We start from the raw sequence: 17,890 nt of genomic DNA, 5'->3' as shown, positions 1-17,890 counted from the left end.
ATATCAGATAAATTTTATAATTCAAATCAAATTAACTTATAGAACGCATTTAAAACAGCCAAAGTACCAAAATGCTGCAATGATCTGATATTTTGACACCTTTTGTTCTTCTGTTTATGTTTTTGTTAACTGCTTTTCTGTGCCACACTTTGTTGCTATACCGACAAGCTGATGTGAAGGTTTTTTTTGGTCAGTTACTGGTTTGTTTTGGAGACTGGGGCTGTGTCCAACTGTCCACACTACAGGGGGCAGTATGCAGGGGTCACACCATTTTTAGTGGTGTCAGAATGACCAGTTGGTGAAAAAGTAGCACAAATTTCCCACAGTGCACCTTGAAAAGAAAAAAAGTGTCCATTGCTGGTCACTAGGGGTCAATATAGACCACAAAGCACTGCAGGAGTTGGAAAAACACCAGCGGACAGAGACAGGTCTTTAACTGGACACAACACGACTTAATGAAGCAAATAGAAGCACTGATTTATCTCACTGTTGATCCTAATAATGCATAAACCACACTTAAATAAACCATTAAGTGTTTATTGGCCGTTTTAGCTCGAGCTGTTTATAGAGCGAGAATTTCCACATCTCAGACAAAAAGTATAAAAATCCAGTTTATTTCTGTTTCATAAACTTGTCTGATTATTAGTCCAAAAAGATTTGTGCCAGTCCAATCTGATCAGTGTTTATGGCAGAAATCAAGTTTTATCAGAGTTTAGACTTCAGACTTTTTTCACCCAGACCCAGAGTCACATGACCTGTGTCAAAATCTCTCTGTAAATGAGGCTCCATATAGTGTGCAAGGCAGGAGTGAATAAGGGGTCAGGGGCTGTGGAGTGAATCATGGGTCGAGGGCTGGGGAGAACATTCGGACACAGTGAGTTGAAACTGCTTAACAGAAACTTTACAGAGTAGAATTGGCTCGTCACTCCTGACACCAGTACAGCGTTCTGATGTAAGGAAACACACCAGATTTTATTTTCTGAACACAAGGGCTACTGTAGGCTGTAACCCACACTAGAACAACAGTGGAACTACGGCAGAACTATGGCAGAACTACGGCAGAGCAATGGCAGTACTACAGCAGTCTCAAATAGTGATGTGATATTCATGAACAAGTCAGCTCTTTTGAATGGCTCCTTAATATGAACAATCGGACCGGATCTCATTTTTTAAAAGAGACGAATCTTTTTCTTTCTAATTAATCAGTATTTTTACACTGATTAACACTGAACCGACACAAGAATCAGAACAGAAGCAGAGCAGGTGACACAAGTGAGAGATTTATGCACAAAAAATATATCATAATAATAAGTTTTAAAATTATGACTACAGTGCGATTATTTCGATTCTGCATACTTGCAAAGGGTAAACTCACTCCCACCCTCAGTTGGAACCATTTTAAACACATCAAGAGACAGTCTTTTGGACATCTTTGAAATCAACAGCTCCAAAAGATTCAAATCCCATCAAAGAGCCAAAAATCCCATCATTAGTCTCAACTCACAAGAGCCAGTCTCCAAAACAGACCAGTAACTGATCAATGGAACTTTTGCATCAACTTGTCGGCGGAGCAACCAAGTGTCACATACAAAAGAATTTATGTTAACAGCAACACATAAACAGGAACAAGAACAACAAAAGGAGTCAACTCTGAACTAAACACAAAATATCACATCATTACAATACCACAATCACATAGATTTTAATTTAAAAAATTGTGTCGTATATGAAATTCAAGATGTCACTCTCTCTAACTCTAAAGAGATAAATGGAGTGGATTTGAGAAGTAAAATTATTAACAGGGATACGTTAAATGCACAAAATATTCCTAAGATTCGGAGAGTGAGTGTTTTGTTTCTGACTTCAGGACCAGAGCAGAGCTGGAGCATGAAGCTCTTATCGACGGGAACCTTGCGACGGAGGCCAACCTGATTATTCTGGACACGTTGGAAATCATTGTACAGGTACGACAATAACGACAATATGAAACGCAAACAAAAATATAAAATATAAAAATGAGTCCTGACTGATGTGGTACGTTTAGACTGTGTCTGTGACTGAATCCAAAGAGAGCATCCTGGGAGGAGTCCTGAAGGTGCTGCTACACAGTATGGCCTGTAATCAGAGCGCCCTCTACCTGCAGCACTGCTTCGCTACACAAAGAGCTCTTGTGTCTAAGGTATGTGTCTTCATTCACAAAAAGGCGTGACAAAATGGCAAGTACCAGAAGGGGAAGCAGTACTCGAGTTTGTTACTTAAGTAAAAGTGCAGATACTGGAGCAAAAAAAATAAATGAAAAAACACATGAAAAAATCTACTGAAGTAAAAGTATTAAAGTACCTCTTTAAAAATGGACGTAAAGAGTAAAAAGTAAATAATAAAAAGTACTTTTCAGTCCAGTTTAAAAATGTAAAATGTACTTAAGTAAAGTACAGATACCTAATAATTCTACCTAAACACAGTACTACTTTTACTTCATTACATTCCACCTCTGCTTATTACAGATACTGACATTACTGTAATTGAATATGTTTTGGGTATATTTGTATGTTTTTGGGTAAATTCTGCTTCTACAGTACTCAGTAACTTCTTAGAGTTTTATAGAATAATCAAAACGTATACTCAAGTAAGAGGTACATATTATATTACTCAAGTAGAAGTAAAGCAGTAGTGAATAGAAAAATCAGAAGTACTTTTTTAACTTACTCAAGTAAATGTAACCAACTACAGTGCCTGTCTGGTCTTTATTTTCTCTTCTTGTCTTGTTTATTTTACATCTCCAGTTTCCAGAGCTGCTTTTCGAGGAGGAGACGGAGCAGTGTGCAGACCTGTGTTTACGGTTGCTAAGAAGCTGCAGCAGTAGCATCAGCACCATCCGATCTCACGCCAGCGCGTCTCTCTACCTCCTCATGAGGCAGAACTTTGAGATCGGAAACGTAAATGTTCAAATGCACTAAAACGTTTATAATTACACTGTTAGGCCCTTTTAATACAATGAAATCTGTGTGTTTCCAGAACTTTGCTCGGGTGAAGATGCAGGTGACCATGTCCCTCTCATCACTGGTGGGAACGTCTCAAAATTTCAATGAGGAATTTTTACGTCGCTCCTTAAAAACTATCCTCACGTACGCAGAAGAAGACCTGGAGCTGAGAGAGACGACATTCCCAGACCAGGTACATGGTTTTAAACGTCCTATATCACACAAAATGACGCTTGTGAGCTTTAAACCATGTTCTAATGTTGTTTCCTCCTCAAAACAGACCTGGAGTTGTGTTTTGTTTCATTCACACGTTTGAGTAACTCTGTATTATTAGTCTGTCTACATCTCCAAAGCTCAAAATGCTCTGTTCCACCTTATGATATCATGAAGTGGTATTTTTTCAAGCGAACAGCTCCTTTTACCTTTAGTTCAGTAGAGATTGGCAATTCCAAAGCTGAAATGATCCAAATGATTCTAGTGAAGGTGTGTGGAGTTTAAAAACACAGAGGGGCACTTCCTGTATTACCACATGATGACATCACAAGGTAGAACAGAGTGTTTTCAGTTTGAGAAAAGAACAAGGTTTGTGTGTTAAACGTGTGAATGAAACAAAACACAACTCCTCATCTGTTTGTGATGAGGAAACAACATTAGAACAGAAGCTGGAAAAGTGCTGTATATTGCAAAAATTACATTAAAATTCTAATTGCTTGAAGGAAGAAAGCAGTTCTAAACTTTGTAGGACTGAAGTCGTTTGGCTGCTCATCCAAGCTGCTTCTTCAGTTCTGCTCAGATTACTGCTGGACACTGCCTTATATCTGTTTTGAATGGAGGATAGATATGAGACATTGTCCACCAGTGTCCACCTGTAGTCTGACCAGAACTGAACTGAAGAACCAAAGAAGCAGCTTGGACCTTGACAACTGAGGGGATTACACAGCTACTGTATGCTCTAATTGTAGCGCGCTGTTAGATCGATGATTTAAAAAAAAAAAAAATCAAATATACCAACAGAAACATTTTGCGTTCTGATTTTCAAATGTGGTGTTGTACATTTGCATTGATCAGAGCTGTGTTTTGCCTCCAGGTTCAGGACCTTGTGTTTAATCTGCACATGATCCTGTCGGACACAGTGAAGATGAAAGAGCATCAGGAGGATCCAGAGATGCTGATCGACCTGATGTACAGGTAAAGACAGAAGACACCTCATCACAACAACACACATTTAAACTTAAAAAGAAAATGATCAATTACTATTTTAATACCATAGTGATCAGTTAACGCTTTTTATATAATGGGATCTACTTTGCAACAATACAAAAAAAATTCTATATATTCAGTTTTCTTTCTTTTTCTCCAGGTCTGTTTGTGATGAGGAAACAACATTAGATCAGAGAATAGTGTAATATGAGCCTTTTAAAGACTCACTTCTTTTGCCTGTGACTTTTGCAGAATTGCTAAGGGTTACCAAACGTCCCCAGACCTGCGGCTCACGTGGCTTCAGAACATGGCTGGGAAACACTCTGAGAGGAACAACCACGCAGAGGCAGCACAATGTCTGGTCCACAGCGCCGCCCTGGTGGCAGAATACCTCAGCATGTTGGAGGATCGTAAATATCTCCCTGTGGGTTGTGTCACGTTCCAGGTAAAGCACCAAATGTGTTGTAGTTGGTTGATAAAATTAATGAGTATGAAGTTGACTTAAAGGTGCACTGTGTAACTTTTCTGGAGAAGGGTACGTCTGCTTGTCTCCATGGAGATGATATTGCTTTGCCTGGAATGATCCATATTATAGGATTAAACAATAGACTGTGTAAACAAGTGGATTAAGTGAGTGTGACGTCACCCATAACGTTTGGCTTCAGGAAAATGAGGCTTATCAAGGTTAGCAGGTAATTGGGGCGAATTTGGAGCCGAGTTCCGCATTTGTAACTCCTTCCACAAGTATCATAGCAACCAAAGAGCCAATCTGGAGCGAGGCTGTTGAAGGTAACGCCCCTCCCCTTAGCTTAGCCAACCTGACAATGCTGCAATGCTGTCAATCAAATCTGTTGCTAACTCTAGCGGGTGCGATTTTGGGGAAAGAAGAATTTGTTTTTTATTAATGTTCATATCTTGATTTACAGACACAATAGTGAAATAAAAACCCCACGATCATGTAGAGCAGGTTAATACAAACATTTAAGACCAAAATGATGAGTCTGACAGCAGCAGTTACAGAGAGAGAGGACACAGTTTTTAGAAAGTGAATTGGAGAGTCGATGAAACCAGAAGCACAACCCATGTTCACTTCCTGTTTGGAATGTGATGGCTAGCATGATGGCTACATCCATTTATATATACAGTCTATGCAATAAATATATATATTTCCATGGAGACGAGCAAGATAAGATAATAATTTTCAACATTACAAAGAAAACTCCACATCTCCATGGAGAGAAGTAGGCGTCTTACGCTCTCAGTAGATAAGTTACGCAGCTCACCTTTAAATGAGAGGAATGAAAACATACATGTCTTTATGCTACAGAATATTTCCTCAAACGTGCTTGAGGAGTCTGCAGTTTCTGACGACGTCGTGTCTCCTGACGAGGAGGGCATTTGTTCCGGAAAATACTTCACAGAAATCGGTTTGGTTGGACTTCTGGAGCAGGCTGCTGCCTCCTTCTCCATGGTATGTCACCTGATGACACCTCCACGTCATGTTTAAGGGACCACGTTTACATTGGTCTTGTGTTCTATTCAAGGCGGGCATGTACGAGGCAGTAAATGAAGTTTATAAGGTACTCATCCCAATCCACGAGGCTAACCGGGACGCGAAGAAGCTAGCCACGATTCATGGTAAACTGCAGGAAGCGTTTGGGAAAATTGTTCATCAGGTAAAGACTCACCTGTGCTGTGGTCGGCGCTGTTTGAAAAAAGTGTTTTTCTTCTCACTGTGAAACCAGATACACACAAACACACATGCACATACACAGACATGACACTCACATAAGTGACATAATAATGCACAAATTGTATTATTTACCTAACAATATAGATTCTACAAAGACAAAAGCCAACGTTTTGAAATTTCAGTTGTATTTTGAGTATAATTTCTTTATTTTACCCTTATTATTACTACACCCCTGGCATGTTTTATCTCCAGCAGTGAAATATGAAGCAGGAGAAGCATGTTATTTGGGATCAGACTGTAGACTTTGTCCCGTATCCAGCCGTGTGACTTAAACTCTGGTGTGCAGTTAGTGCTGGTGCAGCTGCTAAAGCCACACTGTACATTATAATGATTATAATGATGATGGTATGTTTCCCTGTGGCTTGCCTGGGGCTGGTTCCTTTGGCCTCACACCAGTTGTGGTACATGTGGGTGTGCGTGCTGTGTTCACATGTCCTGTATTCTCTTTGTCACACAGAGTACTGGCTGGGAGGTAGGTGGCTAACTGGTTTCTGCTTGGCCCTGCTCATTTTGTTTAATGTTTTTGTATTTGATTTTCTCATCGTTTGCTAGCTTTGGGTGTTCTTTTGCTCTATTTGCTTTGTTACACACATCAAATCCATTAACATCTGCAGACATGTGCACTGTCTGCCCCCTGCTGGGGACTCTCCCTCTGTCCTCCCTCCTCTGGCTGTGCAGAGGAGAAGTAACTCTGTGTAACCGTGTTTATAGGCTGTGCATGGCAGCCTCAGTGTGAATGAAACCAACAACATGTCAGTGAATGCATCACCTGCACACCCCTCACTCACCCCTCACTGTGTCATGAGGCTCTCATTTCAACCATAGACTATATATAGAAGTGGACATAGCTAACCTGCTAGACGCCGCGTTCCAAACAGGAAGTGATCATGGGCGCGCCTCTAGCGCCATTGATTCTGGCTCCAATTCACTTTACATTAAAATACTGTGTCCCCTCTCTCTGTAACTGCTGCTGTCAGACTCTTTCCCCAAGGTCGCTACCACTGGCATTAGCGACAAGTTTGATTAACAGCGTCGCTAAGTGCCCGCTCCCTGCTAAACCGCGGTGTGGGCGGGAAGAGGCGTTACTTTCAACAGCTTCACTCCAGATTGGCTCTTTGGTTGCTATGATACTCGTGGTTGAAATTCCTGATGCAACTCGGCTTGACTGGAGTTGAAGGCTGTGGGTGATGTCACACTCACTCAGTTCACTTCTTTATACGGTCTATGGTCTCGCGTCAAAGCCAGGGCTCGATTTCAGGTCCTTCAGACAGAGGGGCGTAGCCTCTTAAAGCTCAACGGTGCAGCTCAAAGGACCACATTCATTCGTGATGTTTTTGTCGTAGTACTTTTTGGCAGAAGTCTGTAATTTTTTATTCAAAGGTTCATTTTCTAGTTCTAGTTTTTCAGTAAATCGATCCCTGATTTTCCCCTCATAAGTTTTACTTTTTACTTATATTAACATATTATTTTTACTGCATGGACTGTGAGCTGTGTTTACTCCTGACTGCGCTGTGGGGCATAGTGTGTAGAAGGGACTCCATTTTAACTCTTTACTTCTCTTTGCATGGTCTGGATTCAGTTTGTTTTTCAAAATGTTTTTTTCTGTTGTCGTTTTATGTTTTGAATTTTTTGATTCTTTGGTGGCACCACATCCTGATTAAATTTGTTCTGTTTTCTCCTTTTTGAAACCCTGGGGCTGGTCCTAAATCCCACTTTACTTAATTGTGTCTTTGGGTAAGTTTTGAGGGGCTTAAAACAATCTATAATATTATTGTCCAGTGATGATTCATGGTTTTAAAATGACATTACAGTCTCACACACTTTCTCTGTTTCATCAGATTATTGGGGTTTAAATCATTTTATTTTTTTAAATCAAGCTTCTATATCTTCTCTCGTATATACATATTTCTTATTTGATTGGTGCTGTATCACTTGCGGTTAGCGGTTAGCGGTTAGCGGTTAGCTCACTCTGGTTTTATTTTGTGTATATTGTCAAGTTAGGGTTTTTTTCTGGAAAATTTTCTCCAGTTTATACATCTTGGAATTCATCGAAAATATAAGTAACCAGAATGCACATCGCTCTCTTATTAGACAAAATGGACTCTTGTGATCTTAAAGTCATGTTATAATGTTCTTCCCTCCTAAAAAACAGACCTGGAGTTGTGTTTTGTTTCATTCACACATTTATTAGTCTGTTACATCTCCAAAGCTCAAAATGCTCTGTTACACCTTGTGATGTCATGAAGTGGTAGTTTTCAAGTTAACAGCTCCTTTTATCTTTAGTTCAGTAGAGATTGACAATTCCACGTTTGAAATGATCCAAATGATTCTAGTGAAGGTGTATGGAGTTTAAAAACACAGTGGAGCACTTCCTGTATTACCACATGACATCACAAGGTGGAACAGAGTGTTTTCAGTTTGAGAGAAGAACTCAGCCTAAATATGCAGAGTTTGTGTGTTAAACATGTGTGAATGAAACAAAACACAACTCCAGGGCTGTTTGTGATGAGGAAACAACATTATAACAGATCAGAGAATAGTGTAACGTGGGCCCTTTAAGTGTTCATGATATTTTGCAGCTTACAGTAACAAAACAACTGCGCTAATTCAATTCAAAACATAATTTTCCCTAAAGTAATATTTTGACTTTCTTGCAGGATGGAAAGAGGATGTTTGGGACTTATTTCCGAGTTGGATTTTACGGCTCAAAATTCGGAGACTTGGACGAGCAGGAGTTTGTTTACAAAGAGCCGGCCATCACCAAACTGGCAGAAATCTCACACAGGCTCGAGGTGAACAGGAGCCACCACATAAAACAGTTAAATTTAGAAATAAAATAAAATACACTTAAATTTGCATATTTTTCTGTGAATTATGAACATGGTTTTGTGTTTTAGGGTTTCTATGGGGAGCGATTTGGAGAAGACCAGGTAGAAGTCATTAAAGACTCCAACCCAGTGGACAAGTGTAAACTGGACCCTAATAAAGTGAGTGCATCAGAAGAACAACGTGCTAATGTGTTAAACAGCTAATAAATAAATTATAATTATAAAAACATTGTATTCTAAAGTGAAATAAAACTAGCTGCATTTTTATGAACAAAATTATAGTAATTTTATTTTGATGATGTTTTAAACCAGTCCTTATGTCTCTATATGTCTCTTCTCAACTCTGTGGATCATTATGTTATAATTTACACATTTTAAATCACAATATTCCACTAAAACCGATTCATAAAAGAAACAAATCTGCTAACTTCCGCGTTAAAAAATTGTGGTGCCATAAACGTCGTCACAACAAAGCGCCGCATGCTGTCAGTGCCCCCTATGGATAGCTGCAAATCACACTAGAGCAACACTTTTTTTTTCATTTGTACCAATCTGCACCGATCTACCAAGGGTAGATCGACAAAATGGCCCCTTGAAAATAATAGATTAAAGATTACTCAAACATGGATCACTCCAAATACAACTTCAGAGACAAGAAGCATTTTATGGATCCAAAGTATTCCCTGGTTGTGGGATAGATGGACTGGCGTGGGCAGAGCTGTGTTTTATTTTTAGTTTGTCCTTGATGCAGAAAAGATGGAGCCCGTCTGTGTGAATGGTCATGTATTTTACCTTGGGACATTCTTGATTTCTCCATTGCGACCAGCAGGTGGCAGAGTATCCACCATAAAAGTTCCATAGTGCTTCTTTATATAATTGTAACATCCCTAAAGCAGACAGGACAGCGTTTACATCAGGAATCATCATTAACAGGAACCTGCTTTTTGCCCATAGGCTTTCATCCAGATCACGTATGTGGAGCCGTACTTCGACACGTACGAAATGAAGGACCGCATCACGTACTTCGATAAAAACTACAACCTACGGCGCTTCGTGTACTGCACGCCGTTCACGCTGGATGGACGCGCTCACGGAGACCTGCACGAGCAATACAAACGCAAAACCATCCTGACCACATCCCACGCCTTCCCCTACATCAAGACACGCATCAACATCATCCACAAAGAGGAGGTGAGTCCAACACTGTGACATCAGTGTGGGTGAGTGACCAGTGGAAAAGCAGGTCACATTAATATTGTTAATATGCAGATTTTGTGTGGTTGGTTAAATACACTGCCTGGACAAAAAACAAAAAGGTTACACACCGCCTTTAGCTTTCATTACAGCATGCATTTGCTGTGTCATTGTTTCGAGCTTCTGAAAATGTCACAAGATTTATTTCCATCCAGTGTTGCATTCATTTTTCAAGATCGAGATCAAGATCTTGCATTGATGATGGTAGAGTCTGACCGCTGCACAAAGCCTTCTCCAGCACATCCCAAAGATTCTCAATGGGGTTAAGGTCTGGACTCTGTGGTGGACAATCCATGTGTGAAAATGATGTCTCATGCTCCTGAACCACTCTGTCACAATTTGAGCCCAATGAATCCTGGCATTGTCATCTTGGAATATGCCCGTGCCATCAGGGAAGAAAAAATCCTTTGATGGAATAACCTGGTCATTCAGTATATTCAGGTGTCAGCTGACCTCATTCTTTGAGCATAGACTGTTGCTGAACCAAGACCTGATCAACTGCAGCAACCCCAACATATTTTTTTGGCCAGGCAGTGTATGTTGGAGTAAACGCTGGGATTTTAAGTTTCAAAAAGAATATTGTGTATAAAAACATTATATTTTTCTGTAAAAAGACCAAATATTTTGTTCTTTGCAAACATGTTTGCTAACTGATAATTTGGAAATGTGGAAATCTTGATTAAATTAGGCCATATAATAAAAACTATTTGGGAAAGAAAAATTCTATTCTTTCAACTGGGCAAAAAAGTTCCATTCAAGCTGCTTCTTCGTTTCTGGTCAGATTACTACTGGACACCGCCTTACATCTGTCTGAAGGGAGGAGCTAATGACACTGAAGCTAACACACCTGTTTGTTTATAGTTACTTTTTGTTAGTGGAGCTCAACAGGCCTATTAAAGTGTGAACTCTGCCTGAGCTATATTATGTATAATCGTTGAGGCTCCTAATGGGTGCTCTCACCTATTAGCATACTGGCTAGCCCTACTGTTTTCCTTGTTTAGCTTTATGATGGAGGTGTAAATAGGAGGTAGATGATGGCTAAGGTCCCCATTCATGATTTAGGCACAGTTCACACTTAGACTTAGCCAACAAACAGAAACTGTAAACAAACAGGTGTGTTGGCTTCAGTGTAGTAGCTCCTCCCTTCAGACAGATATAAGGCAGTGTCCAGCAGTAATCTGACCAGAACTGAAGAATTGGCTTGATTGAGCAGCCAAACGTCTTCACTCCTACAATGTTTTGTGCAGTTACAGAGTTGAATTTTTCTTTTACTATGGGTCACCCCTGGACGACTGAGAAACAGCTATTAGTAAGATTTTACACTATAAAAGTCATGTTCAATATTTGTGAATGTTATACTGAAAATTCTTTATACCGTACATAATTTAAATATATTTAGAAAAACTGTCTTGTCTTCACATCTTCTGACAGTTAATGATGAGAACAAAATTTTCTTTCATAAACAGCACTGTAAAAAAAAAAATCTAAATCAACAAGTTTATGAAACTGAAGTAATTATTTCCAACCACTTTTGCACCAAGTATTAACATGAGACGTGATGTTATTTCAAAGTGTCATCCTCGTGCCTCTGTCTTTTGTTCCAGATCATTTCCACTCCCATTGAAGTGGCCATTGAGGACATGCAGAAGAAGACACAGGAGCTGGCCTTTGCTACTCACCAGGACCCTGCTGACGCCAAGATGCTCCAGATGGTTCTACAGGGATCAGTGGGCACCACAGTCAACCAGGTGAGGGGCGGGTCGCTCTGTGGTGTGGAGCTTTTAAAGGCGCTGTACCTTTTTACTGTGTTATAAACATGAAAAACTTAATTCGTAATTTTAAACTTGCAGCTGTTCAAACATATGCCTCACTTTCCTAATGCTTTCCAAGTATTCTATTGTGTGAGTCAATTTTGTCATCACAGTAACACTAACAACATGCTAACAGTGCACCGACGTTTGCAATATATCTGAACTGGGACAAAAAACTCCTTTATTAGATGAAAAAAAACATTAAGAGGTAACTAAAGTCAACTTTGATTGCCCCATATATACATACGTTTTTAGTTATTTTGAGTAATACTGTTAGCATTTGTTCAATGTAAATGTTGGTCTTTTCCCAGGGTCCTTTAGAAGTAGCACAGGTTTTCCTGTCAGAGATCCCCAGTGACCCCAAACTGTACAGACACCACAACAAACTACGGCTCTGCTTCAAAGACTTCACCAAGAGGTACGTGACCGACCCACAGACCGTATAAAGATGTGGACTGAGTGAGTGTAACCACAGCGTTCAACTCCAGTCAAATGAAGTTCATCGAGGCTAGAGCAGTTATAGGGGACATTTTGGAGCAGAGTTCCATATTTGGAATTCTGACCCCAAGTATCATAGCAACCAAAGAGCCAATCAGGAGTGAGGCTGTTGAAGGTAACGCCCCTTCCCACCCACACCGCTGGTTTTTAGCAGGCAGTAGGCACTTAACAACGCTGTCAATCAAACTTGTTGCTAACGCTAGCAACCTCTGGGAAAGAAGGCACCTGATTTGTCTGTTTTTAATGTTCATATCTTGATTTACAGACACAATAGTGAAATTTAAAAAAAAACAGGATCGTGTAGAGCGGGTTGATACAAACATTTAAGAGCAAAATGATGAGTCTGACAGCAGCAGTTACAAAGAGAGGGGACACAGTTTTTACATAGAAAGTGAATTGGACTCGATGGAGCCAAAAGCGTGCACATGATCACTTCCTGCTTGTAACACGGTGGTTAGCATGTTAGTTATGTTCATTTATATAAACAGTCTATGGAGCAAAGTCATTGCAGAACCCTGAACACATCACATCAGAACAACACTGTCTCTGTTGTAAACTCAAAGGTGTGAGGACGCCCTGAGGAAGAACAAGAGTCTGATCGGGCCGGACCAGAAAGAGTACCAGAGGGAGCTAGAGAGGAACTACCACCGCCTGAAGGAGGCGCTACAACCTCTCATCAACAGGAAGATCCCACAGCTTTACAAACCTGTACTGCAGGTCAACACACACAGGTGAGACTGTACACACACACACAGGTGAGACTGTACACACACACACACAGGTGAGACTGTACACACACACACAGGTGAGACTGTACACACACAGGTGAGACTGTACACACACACACACAGGTGAGACTGTACACACACACACACACACCCCGGTGAGACTGTACACACACACAGGTGAGACTGTACACACACACACACACACACACACACACACACACACAAGTGAGACTGTACACACACACACAGGTGAGACTGTACACACACACACAGGTGAGACTGTACACACACACACACAGGTGAGACTGTACACACACACACAGGTGAGACTGTACACACACAAGTGAGACTGTACACACACACACAGGTGAGACTGTACACACACACACAGGTGAGACTGTACACACACAAGTGAGACTGTACACACACACACACACACACGTGAGACTGTACACACACACAGAGGTCACACAGACACACGACACACACTGGTGAGACTCTACAAACAGGTCATACACACACAGTGAGACTTTACACACAGACACACAGGTCAGACACACCACACACACTGGTGAGAATCTACATACAGGTCACACACATACACATACACACACACACACACACAGTTGAGACTTTACAAACAGGTCACACTTCAAACTCCACCCCTGCAGCCAGGTGTTTGTAATCAGAAACCTCTGGCTTTAATCAAGACATTCCTGTGTGATGTCACATAGTACTTGAAATAGCAACGGCCACTAGAGGCAGCATTTAAAACTGCAAATATATCTATATATATATATTTGCACTAGGATTGTCTCAAAGGACGAGGCACAGTGGACAGCGCTGTTCAAACACCACATACACAGTTTAAAGGGGGAAAGTCGGTTAAGTGTTTAGTTCCACTTTAAGAGGATGTTCCTGGTTTGAGCTCGTTTTAGTTCCTGTTTAGACTTGGTTTCGTCCTGTTTAGCCCTAGTCCAGGTTTAGTTCCGGGTTTAGTCCCAGTTTAGGCCTAATTTTTGTGTGTCTAAGTGCATTCACCCTTAATGAGTTGAAATGTTACTTTATTTAAGTTCAATTGTTTTATTTTACCTTTGTAACGACCCTGCAGCAAACGGACGACTTGAGCAGGTATTTTCATATTGTGGCTTGCCTCTGTGTGGTCAGTGGTCAGTGCTTCCTCGGCTTTGAAAGTCCAGCTCAAGTTTATCAGGCCACAGACGCCAAACGATGCATGTTACTGTTTAACATGGAGCAGTCATTATCTCATCAAATATGCATGTGGCCCAAAGTGTGCCCAAAGTGTGCCCAAAGTGTGCCCAAAGTGTGCCCAAAGTGTGCCCAAAGTGTGCCCAAAGTGTGCCCAAAGTGTGCCCAAAGTGTGCCCAAAGTGTGCCCAAAGTGTGCCCAAAGTGTGCCCAAAGTGTGCCCAGAGCCTGGAGACTACACACCGACTCAACATAACCCTGTGCTCCACGTTTTCCCGATGCCCAAAAAGATAAAAACTTGCACCTGAATCAAATGAAGAATCGATTTATGTGATTCTGTTTGTTCGTCCAAAGTGTTGACGTCATGAGCGTGTCACGACCTTCATGCATTTGCAGACTGCATGAGAACGTGCAACTTCTACAACGATAAACTATAGAAAACTCACCACCACAAAGAGAGAGAGAAACAGGCATAAATCTGTCAATCATCTGGATAAATATTAAATTACACTGCATCACTTAAAGGTCCATATTACTCTATCCTCTGATCTCTGTTTTAATGTTTCCTCATCACAAACAGACCTGGAGTTGTGTTTTGTTTCATCCACACGTTTAACACACAAACCCTGCAGACCACTTCATGACATCACAAGGTAGAACAGAGCATTTGGAGCTTTGAAGATGTAGACAGACTAATAATAAAGTGTTACTCAAACATGTGTGAATGAAACAAAACACAACTCCAGGTCTGTTTTTGAGGAGGAAACGGCATTAAAACATGGATTAAAGCTCCTAAGAGTCAGTTTTATGTGATATAGGACCTTTAAGAGTAAAAAAGTGTTATCGTATACACCAGAGAGCTTGTATAACTATTTACATGTATAGAAAGACTCTACTGGGCCTACTGCTAGCATACTTGAATTAACGAGCCAATTGCCGTGTTTCGGATGACATCACAACATTCTCTTGGCCAATCAGATTGAACACAGTCGAGGAGATTGTTAAAATGTAAAACAGTGAGTTCTAAAGAGACTAAACTATTATAGAAATGATCAGGTTCAACATTTGTGTGTTTACCTTTTGGCTTCTTCATGGCAAAGTGTATGTGATCAATAGAACTGTCTCCTGCCCCCATCTGGCTGTTAAGGGTATAACATCCATTTTTTATTTTATTTTTTTACATTTCCTAATTCTTTTTTTTTTTTTGTCTTTTTTGCAGAGATTCCTTCAGCCGTCTGAGTCTCCGTAAACTTGACATTTGAGGAGGAAGAGGGTGAACATGAGACACATTGCAATATTAATTTATTTGAGTGTAAATATGTTTTTTTTTTTCTTTTTTTTAAGTTGGTCTCTAGTATCTGAGTTTGGTACGTCATTCCAGTGTCTCGACTGTTAAACAATCAGAGGCTTGAACAAACGGATTTTTTACATGTTATAAAAAGTTTTCTTGACGTTTTATTTAAAGGTGTACTATGCAACTGGGGATATTACTGCTTTACCTGTAAGTAATGTTCCACAGTAGGGCATTAAACTTATCTTCTATAGAAACCCGGTTCGCCTACAACAGTGTCAGATCAGTCTGGAAAACCCCACTCGGAGAACGCTTGCATGTTTATCAAAGTCTTTCTGAGCAATAAAATGCAAAATAAATCTGTTTAATGCCATACCGCGAGACATTTAAAGCAAGAACGTCTCCATGGGGACCGGCACATGTCTCACCCCAACCGGAAAAGTTACATAGTGCACCTTTACAACTAGAGATAGACCGATATATCTATTGGCTGAGGTACTGGGCCAATATTGGGGCTTTTGGCTTTACATCTCCAGCTTAGGTCGTTTTATTTGTTTTGGTCGATCTGCTGCATAAAACATCCACACACAAAGTTTTATACTGACACTTTAAGATGAAGAGACGCTGCACGAAACATAAACTCACAGCTCTATGACTGACTTTATTCAGCTCTGCCCACTTTTTTCATAAGTACTTCCATTTAAGTAGGAATTCCAGTCCTTTCCATGAAGACCATATTTTGCAGACTATAAGTCGCATTTTTTGGAGAATTTCTCCAAAATCTGAAAAAAGATTTACAAAATCTGAGACCAAGAGCAGACATTTTATCTTTAAACGCAAGTTATAATAACAAAAAAATAGAGAACAACAGGCTGAATATCATTACAGCACGATAATGTAACATTTATATTTATTCAGTTACATGAAGCACAGACAGAACTGAACACGTGTCTGGTCTGTTAATGTAAGATATTAACAGTTAATCAGATAAATAAAGCATAAAAAACAAGCTAACAAGTTTATTCTGGATCTCACTCCAAATCACTAAATCCATTGAATTCTTCATCCTCTGTGTCGCTTCTGAACAACTCCACCAACTCCAGAGGAAGATGAAGAGCAGCTTCCTCTTCTGTGTGACTGTCACACTGGTACAAGCCTAGATTGTCCTCGCACAGTTGTCTGTGACGATAATGAAGAGGTGGAATTATATATTTTAATAATTTCACATATAAGTCACATCTAAGTATAAGTCACACCCCCGAACAAACTGAAAAAAGTGACACTTATAGTCTGGAAAATATGATAGGTTGATTTGTGTCATATGTTTAATGTTTATGTGCAACAAATCAACACAGAACCGATTCTCTGGAAGCTTCAAAACGGCTCTGTCCCTGTAGAACTTATTTGTGTCAAAATTGTCAGCCCCAATGTAAAATAATACAATAGAATAGGTTTCTGTAAAAAAAACAAAGGGGCTGAGGGTGAGTTTGTAGTAAATCGGTGCATTTTAACTGCAGAAAAAGCCCAAAATATCGACAGAGCTTATGGGCCACGTGTTGCTATGGATTTGGTATCGGTATCGGCCACGGAAAACCCCATATCGGTTGATCTCTACTTTAAACCAGTGTATTTTCTCTGATTGTTGCTACTTCAACAACTGCTGCCTTGAAGAGTGACTGAATGCAGAACCAGATATTTCTTTATCAGCTCATGAAAGTGCCAAAACTGTTTTTCTCGCCAAATGTTTCTGAATGAGGAACTATTGTAAAAAATCAAGGTGTCTTCTGAAGTTTCCATTGTACGAAGTGTCAAACTTATTTCATGTGTGACTTTTACAGTGTAGCAAAGCGTTTTTAGACTTGAAAGATGATGTAAACGATTATGTAAACGAGACGGTAAGGAAAAAAACATGCAAAAACGTGTTCTGTTATTTATCTCGATGCATCAGTGTTTTGTTTGGTACTTGCAACCTATTATTATTATTATTATTATTATTATTATTTTACATATTTTACTAAATAAATACTTTAATGTTCGATCAAAGTTGTCCCGTGTTATAATGCCAATTTCATAATAACAAAATATCCATAGTTTGTTTTTTTAAATCACATTTTTAAACATTTTTGAACTCTAGGTTATATTTAAAGGTCCTATATTACACAAAATGGACTCTTGTAGTTTAAGTCCTGTTCTAATGCTGTTTACTCCTCAAAAACAGACCTACAATAAGTGCAAATGAAACAAAACACAACTCCAGGTCTGAGAGGAAACAACATTAGAACAGATCAGTGTAATATGGACCTTTAAGTTTTCGATAACAGATTAATATTTTGTGGTG

At 39.9% G+C, this 17,890-nt stretch overlaps 1 protein-coding gene across 10 annotated transcripts in view; it reads left to right on the top strand.

Annotated features, from left to right (window-relative positions):
• The window catches only part of dock7 (dedicator of cytokinesis 7), a 74,018-nt gene extending 56,530 nt beyond the window's left edge, over positions 1-17,488 (top strand). For 6 of the 10 annotated variants that reach the window (XM_033965716.2, XM_055221514.1, XM_033965714.2 and 3 more), the window contains 16 exons: positions 1,868-1,964; positions 2,045-2,179; positions 2,784-2,936; positions 3,016-3,174; positions 4,069-4,169; positions 4,434-4,626; positions 5,509-5,652; positions 5,726-5,857; positions 6,392-6,406; positions 8,601-8,726; positions 8,832-8,921; positions 9,717-9,953; positions 11,621-11,764; positions 12,139-12,245; positions 12,889-13,056; positions 15,481-17,488. In XM_033965716.2, coding sequence (XP_033821607.1) covers positions 1,868-1,964; positions 2,045-2,179; positions 2,784-2,936; positions 3,016-3,174; positions 4,069-4,169; positions 4,434-4,626; positions 5,509-5,652; positions 5,726-5,857; positions 6,392-6,406; positions 8,601-8,726; positions 8,832-8,921; positions 9,717-9,953; positions 11,621-11,764; positions 12,139-12,245; positions 12,889-13,056; positions 15,481-15,523 — 2,044 coding nt within the window. In that variant the 3' untranslated portion in view covers positions 15,524-17,488. Of the gene's footprint in view, positions 1-1,867; positions 1,965-2,044; positions 2,180-2,783; positions 2,937-3,015; positions 3,175-4,068; positions 4,170-4,433; positions 4,627-5,508; positions 5,653-5,725; positions 5,858-6,391; positions 6,407-8,591; positions 8,727-8,831; positions 8,922-9,716; positions 9,954-11,620; positions 11,765-12,138; positions 12,246-12,888; positions 13,057-15,480 lie in introns of all 10 variants that reach the window. The other 4 variants (XM_033965717.2, XM_033965715.2, XM_055221518.1 and 1 more) reach the window with 1 other exon arrangement.
• The last annotated feature ends 402 nt before the right edge of the window (positions 17,489-17,890 follow it).

The sequence above is a fragment of the Periophthalmus magnuspinnatus genome, chromosome 4 (assembly GCF_009829125.3).
Source record: "Periophthalmus magnuspinnatus isolate fPerMag1 chromosome 4, fPerMag1.2.pri, whole genome shotgun sequence".
NCBI classification, from domain to species: domain Eukaryota; kingdom Metazoa; phylum Chordata; class Actinopteri; order Gobiiformes; family Gobiidae; genus Periophthalmus; species Periophthalmus magnuspinnatus.
Note: the sequence above shows the minus strand (reverse complement) of the source record. Positions and strands in the feature narration are given on the sequence as shown.